Source organism: Strix uralensis, chromosome 8 (assembly GCF_047716275.1).
Source record: "Strix uralensis isolate ZFMK-TIS-50842 chromosome 8, bStrUra1, whole genome shotgun sequence".
NCBI lineage: Eukaryota > Metazoa > Chordata > Aves > Strigiformes > Strigidae > Strix > Strix uralensis.
Window position 1 is genome coordinate 627,054 of NC_133979.1, and position 7,789 is coordinate 634,842.

Genomic DNA, 7,789 nt, shown 5'->3' on the forward strand with positions numbered 1-7,789 from the left:
CGCCAGGCTGCTCTGTGGGTGCTCAGAGCACCCCGCTGGCTCCCACCACCGACCGCAGGAGCCTGAGCTGGGGTTAGTCAGGCCTGCTGCTGCCAGGTTAAGGGATTACCGGTGGGGATTACTGCCCCGCCAACCGGCGCAGTCACTCAGAACAACAGAACGACAGAGTTTTTGTGTAACACCTCCCGTTTCCTCGTACCTGGGATGGCTCTGTCACCGCTACGGAACGACGGTAAGGGCGGCGCGCCCCCGAGGATAATCCCTCCTGCGGGGTGTGTGCAGCCTCGGCTCACCCATCGTGGTCACAGCCAGGCCAGCGCATCTCGGGCGGGACCGGCAGGGCAGCAGCACACCGGGAAAGGACAGCGGAGAGAAATGCTCCAAGAAGCACCTCTGGCCTCTCCTTGCGCACGTGGTGAACCGAGAGCCCAGGGCAGCTGCCGACCCAGGGGCCAGGCGCAGCAGTGTAGGACTACGAGCAGGATTTCCCACTCCTGTCCCCTCCCCTGTCTTCGGAAGGAACATCGCTGCCGAGCCCACCGCAGCCGCGGCCTGATGGAGCCTGCCCCAACACTCCCAAAGCCCACTGGTCACTGTGCTTTTCCTCCTTCTTTTTTCCCATTACTTATGTGTCAGAAGCAAATCCATTTTCTATTTCTGTCCAGGTTGCTTTCAGCAATGAAATCAATACATGGCACTCGGGGAACTTAGAATAAATGCAATTGTAACAGTTAATGGGAATAATCACGCTAAAAGAATGCAACTTCATTTTATGGTTACTAACCACCCAGAAAGCTTGTCTAGCAGCTGAAGCAACCATCAGGGAAGTCTTTTCAGAACAAAGTTTGGCCTCCAACTGAAGATGCAAAATCTCTGTCAACCCTTTGTTCTTCCCCAAACGCTCTGCCTACTCTAACAATAGATGAACAGATTATGCAAACAGGATGATACAGAAACCACCACTCCATGCTCCACCTTCTATGGCTGTTTTTACTTTGTGACTTTATGTATTTGTCTTAGACCTCAGTGTTCTCAAACGTACTGCTGTTTCTGCTGTTAAACTAGCGTTTTATAATGACTTTTAAAACCTCAATTTGCTGAGAAATTCCCCTTATTCCTTTGAAGTCAACCTCAGCAATTCCCAACCTCCATGTCTAGCTCCTTTGTACTTCTTCTTGCTCAGAAGAGATCTTCAGGAAGAATACTAAGTCTCTTGCAGCCTGGTGAAGGTTAAACCAGCTTGGGTAACATTCAGGAGCCGTTACACCACTGCCTTGGAGGTGGCATTGGGGAGTTCAGTCAGTAGGGAGATAAACACTGTTATAATGAAACACTAAATAAAACATGAAAACCCATAGATAAATGCCAGAGAAAAAGATGCGTTGTGTTTACAGTCAAATTACATTGATATAATACACAGTGCATTCTTAAAAACAGCACGAAATGGAAAAATTAAAAATGCAGGCATTATAGAAGCAAAATTAAAAATAAATGATCTGAGCTAACTGAATATAAACAGCATGAACAAGCTTTTTCCCACCTGGTAGCACTAAAGTATATACCGACTGGCTGAAAAAGGATGGCAGAGCTGGACAGGCTCGCGTGGTCCGCAGCCTGAGCCAGGGCACGGCGCAGCCTGAGCCAGGGCACGGCGCAGCAGCATCACCTCCTGCACACCTCCTATGCATTTGAGAAGGGGGGGTGGGAACAGGGAACACAGAAAAGTCCATTTAAAATTGTACACATAAAAAAAGGCACTTCCCGTTTTGATCAGGCCTGACCAGAAAGTGTAGCCGCATGCTTCTCTATTTGGAGCTGGATCTCTGGCACCTAAACCAGAAAGAAACGCAGGTCTTCATCAGTAAAGAGTGGGGAAGGGGCAGAGAGACCAGATGCTGCTGTTGCTCTGGAGAGGTGCAGGGTGGTGCCAGCTCACCAGTGGTTCACCTCTCTGCTGGCCCCTCCTCTGTCTGCACGAGGGTTAAACCTCACTCCAAGGACTCTGACAGCTCAGCTTAGAGAAATACCAAATGTAGGTTTCCACGTGGCACACATCAGCAAATCTGTGGGTAACAAAAAGTTGGTATCTGCCCAATCAAACTACCAGCTTCCAAACACTAATAGTAAAAACAAAATAATCAGTATGTCTTGATAACAGGTTTTGACCCCAATAGTATTAGTCACAAGGGAAAGAATGATCTCTCATGCAAACATTTTTCCTCTGATGAAAGCCGAGAAAGTGTAAAAAAATTACAAAATAAAGGAAAATAGAGAAAGAAAATGATTAATGCTTAAGACAGGATGTCTTGATTTAAAAAGTACTTTTAATGATTTTGTCTCTACCTGTTTGAAACACTACTGTGAAAAGGCAGCACGAAAAGAGAGAAACATGTTATTGCTGTATCATTCCATGTTGCTGGAGCTAGTGTTCTACTCTGGAAAACTTTTAAAGCAATTTCTAATTAATTTGTTCTGTATCATATTCTTACTGACAAAGACTACAAACCATAATAATAGGCACCCCAAGAAAAGTCAACAATTAGTGTTTTCAGAGATCTGGAATATTTCATTACTTCTTTCATCAAAAGAAGTGTTTATCTGCATTTGCTGCATTATTAGTGTTATGCTACAACAACATTGTTAATGCAATTTCATTATTTCTACGTCAACGAAATCAGAGAAAAGATCTGTGTACTTTTTTCTCATGATTTTCACAAGCTGGGAAGTAATCAATCATCCACAAATGAAGCCAGGAAATTTGTTCAAGTACTGTTCATTCTACAAATCAGACTTCTCTTTCTGTCTCTGTAGACAAATTTCATCGTAAATTTGCTTCCTGAACTTCAACATGTCTTCTACATCTTTGTAGGTGAGCATTTCTTCAACAGACAAGAGCTGAAAGCCACTCAATTCAAAAGCTGACATGTGCTGCACAGAATTTAACATTTTTAACGACATTCTAACTGATTCACTTAAAGTAGAACAAACAGGAAAAATCCTAGCAGTCCACAACCCCAAGTGCGTGTTCTCACCGGAGAAGAGCTGCTCTGAAACCTTTACACCCCAGAGGGCCAAGCATTCCAGTAAGCCGACGCCAAAAAACTGGAGTGAATGGATATCTGACAACAATTTCACGCTCTTTTTCAAGTCGTCTTCTACACCAAACGCCATACTTACGTACTTTACCTGACCATTAATTTTTATACTTAATGAACTCAGGAGACAGCTAGAAGGCACAGCTGCTCTCACATCAATGTACGCTCCACTGACGATGCTGCTCTGCCCCACCGAGACTTCGGGCCCGATTCGGGAGTACTCAACGATGGACCCAGGCCCGATCCGACAGCCAGGCTCCAGGACGCTCTGAATGACACTGGTGGATCGGCCCAAGGTCGCAGCTTTGTCGGAAAAGGCGCTAAAAGCCACAGAGAGAAAGTCAAGCTCAAATTTCAGTTTGCTATCAGTTGTAAAATGAAACAAATACTCTTGAGTAGTTCCAATGTGGTAGAACTTAGAGTTGTTTAAGACGATGACATTGAGCGCAGTTCCCCTCAGAAGAGAGTACAGCTTCTGCCGCACTTCTACCAACCCCGACTCCTCTTTTGTGATGTTACTTGTATTTTGTGTGTAATCTTGAGTGGCTCCGGGCCCCAGGGCCTGGAGGAAGTCACCGTATGCATCTATTTCACAGCAAAGAGCGCCCATCTCCTTGTAAAACGTCAGCAGCTGTTTTGCAACACTATGATCGATGTAGAATATACTGTCTGTATACACACACTCCGAGTCCACCTCTGAGTCACCGCACTCCCCCGAGCTCTGCCGAGCAGAACCCCCTCTCACGCACACCGCGCCGCACCGGCGCATCGTCTCAACGTCGGGCTTGTGAAGGAAGTGACGGCAAGACGCGTACTCCAGGCCTCCCTTTCCTGAAAAACTGGACTGATCTAAAACAAACACTCCGTGAGTGGTGCCAACTGCCAAATCTGAAGGGTGAGCTAACGCCGTAAACCCGGGTTTATCAAACGTGATGGTTTCCGTAACGCCAGTGCTGTAAAGCTCTATGTCATCCGAACACGTCACGAGAATTCCGGGTTTCATGTGGCGGGGGAAATCAATGTACATGGCGAGCTTCAGCTCCAGCATCTGGTAAACGGGATCGCCAAAAGGCAACGCTGTGAAAATCTTTCCCAGGGCACTTGCGTTTGGTAAACGTTGACTGTAACCACCTTGACGAAAAGACATTTTTAATTGTACAGAGATGCTGTGCACAAGTAAGCAAAGCCTAAACCTGTACAGCTATTTCACATACACACAAAGGTATAAAAAAAACCAAACCCAGCTTGGTAACACACTAAGTGTTCCTCAAAAAATGACAGATCTAAAGAAAATCATCAATCATTCTTCCAACATTTCTCAAAGCAGATCTGACTTTATGTCCAAAATTCAGCATGCCTTAAATAGCTTATTTTAAAATTGTGGCTGATTTCATTACCTTTAGTTTGCTTCAGAGCTGGAACATGGACCACTTGTCTACAACTAGAGAAGAAAGCAAACGACGCCTGCTTTTTGCTTGAAAAAAGGAGGATCCCCGCACCCTTGCTCGGAATTTTAAGTCTTGTTATCACCTGGTTTCTCTCTTTCTCCTACACAAAACTGATGCCCCTTTTGGGAGTGTTCTGCCTAACCTGACAGGACGGCGACCGTTCAGTCTGCCTGCAGCGACAAGGCACCCAGCCCCCCAGAGAGGGCCACGCTCCCTCAGTGGGTATTTCAAGGCAGAAGCTTCATTTGGATACTCTGAATTACACTTCTTTCTCCACTGTCTGATCAAACAACTTAAGTGCTGAGAAGAAATGCTTAAGTGACAATAATACCTTTTAAGCATCAATCTAAATTCAAATGACCGGACCAGATACACTTGGGATTACTTTTCTGAGGGAACCGTATTTCAGAACTCTGACTCCTCTGCCATCATATTATTTTTAGAAAGAAAAAAAAAAAAAGGCATAGCATTTACCAGAATGGATTAGCAGCACAATAAAAGATGTCCATTTATCACCATACAGATCCTCCAGGCACCGGAGAACGTGAAGTGTTGATCCACCATTTCCTAAAGAAAAAATATTTTAGTATCTGCTGAGAGGAGAACCAAGACCACCTGCACTGATGCGTGAAGCGTACTGGGCTCTGGCGCTGCAGAGGGGTGATCAGGGAGCACGTTTTAAATGCTGCCTTCTGCTGCAGAAAATAAGTTGTCATTTATTTTTCAGAAGCCGTTATGACTGCAGGGATGATCTTTTAAACAAACCTGAGTATCAGCGGATGCAGAGATACCTATCGGAAATTTCCTAAACCAGTTCTGACAGAGCGGCCTTTCCACTGTACCGTGTTAGATGAAATCAGGCAGAGAGGCAGACGGACAGTCCCTCTGGAAGCCTCGAGCGCTCGCAGCGAGGGCATCTAGAGCAGCCAGCTCCTGGGAAAAGACCATGTTGCCCCCTCCCAGTCATTTAGTGAACAGCCCCCACGTTTGATGCATTTCATCATTCTAAGAGGCCGTAACTTAACCATAAAAACTAGCTCCAGCAGGAAATAAGTCAGACAAAGCTCGCTGAGGACTTCAAGAAAGTGTTCAAAAGTACTTCTGACATTTACAGTATGCAAATGAAGAAGCAGCTTTGGGATATGAGGCAACGGTTTGGGATATTTTTATGTGCTCCTACAGCTTAAAATTGCTAGATTTCCAAAAATTAATCTCTGCGTATTATTCTACACTGCAGATATGACTGCTGAGACTAGTTACTTCCTACATCAAAGTGAACAGGAATGAAGAATTATAGGATGGTATTCTGGACGGTCAGACTACTTCCAGGTTTTTGCCGCTCATTGGGTAATATATTAAGACATATTCAAATTGTTTAAATTTGAACAATCAGGTTAAGTATATGAATTTACAAACCCCATGAGTTAGTGTTATCCTGAATTCCATCCGAACCGCTCAGAAGAGCCATGCAGTGCCACCAGCACGCACTTACTGACTGTCACATCCCAGACGTCAAGACGGGCAGCGCGAGGCCCAAACTCAACTTACACTGGGCCCAAAAACTGGCCAAGGCGCAACGCTGGCAGCGCTCAGCTGAGTCACACCTGGCGGCCTCAGCACCTGCGCTTGGGGCTTCACTAACGCCGCAGCCCTCGGCAGCGCTGCGGAGCCCTTCCGCTGCAGGCGGCGGCTGCCGTGGCACAGGGGTGCGATTATCGGGGTACGGGGGCGATGAGCGCACACACGGCCTGTGCCGCGGGCGGACAGGGCGCAGCGGGCCCAGCCCCGCGCTCAGGCCGCAGCGGCTCCTCCTCCTCCGGCCATCGACGCCCGAGCCCGGGCCGGGGCCGCGGCCGGGGCAGCCCGGGGTCGGCGGGACGGGAGGGGGGGCCTGGCCGGCATCCCCAAGCCCCTCCGCCCCCCGTCGCTGCCCGCGGGGAGCCCACGGCGGCTGCCCACCGATCTTGCGTCCCGGCGGATCCACGAAGACGTGGTAGCGCGCGCCCAGCGGCAGCTCCTTCCTGCCCAGCTTCTCGGCCAGCTGCTGCCGGTAGCCCCGCGCCTGCTCCGCGTCGGCCGCCGTCACCGCCACCACGTCCCAGAACTCGCCGGGGCGCGCGGCCCGACCTGCGGGGCACAGCGGGGCACAGCGGGGCACAGCGGCGTCAGGCGCGGCCCCTCCGGGCCCCCGCGGGCCTCACCGGGCCCCGCCGCCCCCCCGCGGCCGCCCCACCTCTGAGCGCCGCCAGCCGCACCAGCCGCCGGCCCGTGGCCTCCCGCCGCGCCGCGCTGCGCTCCCCCGCCGCCGGCATCGCCCGCCCCGCGCCCGGAAGAGCCGAGGCGGGGCCCGCCGGGGCAGGCGGGGCCGCGGCCGGGGCCTGGGCCCAGCGCTCAGGGCGGGGCCTTGCTCGGGGTCGGGCCGGGGCCCGCCTCGGCCGCCCGGGGAGCGGTGCCACGCCGGGAGAAGGCGGCGGCTATCCCGCCACCGCGCTCGCTTCCACTCGCTGCTTTTATTTTGAACCTTTCGGGGTTAAAGAGGCCCCGTTCCCTCAGCTCCGGGGCCTGGCGGCCGCTCGCCCGAAGGTAAGCGCGGCCCGCCTCGCTGGAGCCCTGCCCGGAGAAACTCTTGTTTGCCGTGGCCCGTGGGTTATTTAATGCAAACGAGGGTTTTTAAGGAAAGAAATCCCTTTCCCATTCACTTTAGTTGTACAACTCGTAGAAAATACGTTCCTACACGCAGTCTCAAATCCGGGAGTGCTTTGCTGCCTCAGAACGCAGCTCCGAGGCGGAGGGCCCGGTTCCAGTGGGGCTGATGCCTGTGGGCTCTGTGCTTGTAGAAACTGGTTCCGGGCATGTTTACATTTCAGTGGCGGTCACAGGAGGGAGCAGGATGAGTCAGGCTGCTGGCTTGGCAATCTAATTAGGAACAGAACCCTAATTGCACACGAACTAGTGCGCTTCAGTGTTCGCCGTGCACCCCTGAGCTGTTGGGGTGTGCTGGGGACGCCCCAGCCCTTGCTGAGCTGAGGGACCCCCCCTTGCTGAGAGGGGTTTGGATTCCGTGAATTGATGCTACAAGAACTGACTGCCCGCTCCTCTGCTGTGTGCGATTGTCTCTTATCTACTGGCAGTAGCTCACGCAGCTGAGAGTTTTTCCTGCTGCAGATCTTTGTCCTGGAAGTTGTGATTTTTGATCCGTGGATTTCATCTGTCCCCCTGAACTTAGAGTCAGCCGAGACTACGGAT

At 50.4% G+C, this 7,789-nt stretch overlaps 1 protein-coding gene across 7 annotated transcripts; it reads right to left on the minus strand.

The window, feature by feature from the left end:
• Positions 1–2,304: 2,304 nt before the first annotated feature.
• On the minus strand, positions 2,305–6,885 carry FPGT (fucose-1-phosphate guanylyltransferase). 7 transcript variants are annotated; one of them, XM_074875755.1, is made up of 4 exons: positions 6,777–6,885; positions 6,503–6,670; positions 5,018–5,110; positions 2,305–4,226 (listed from the first exon to the last, which is right to left on the minus strand). In XM_074875755.1, exons 1-4 carry the CDS (start codon positions 6,853–6,855, stop codon positions 2,779–2,781), a joined length of 1,788 nt encoding a protein of 595 aa, XP_074731856.1. In that variant the 5' UTR covers positions 6,856–6,885; the 3' UTR covers positions 2,305–2,778. The 7 variants fall into 7 exon arrangements, with proteins under 7 accessions (XP_074731856.1, XP_074731863.1, XP_074731860.1 ...); XM_074875762.1 differs by lacking the exon at positions 6,503–6,670 and adding an exon at positions 4,493–4,536 and having other exon boundaries at positions 6,777–6,801; XM_074875759.1 differs by lacking the exon at positions 6,777–6,885 and adding an exon at positions 4,493–4,536 and having other exon boundaries at positions 6,503–6,750.
• Positions 6,886–7,789: the final 904 nt, after the last annotated feature.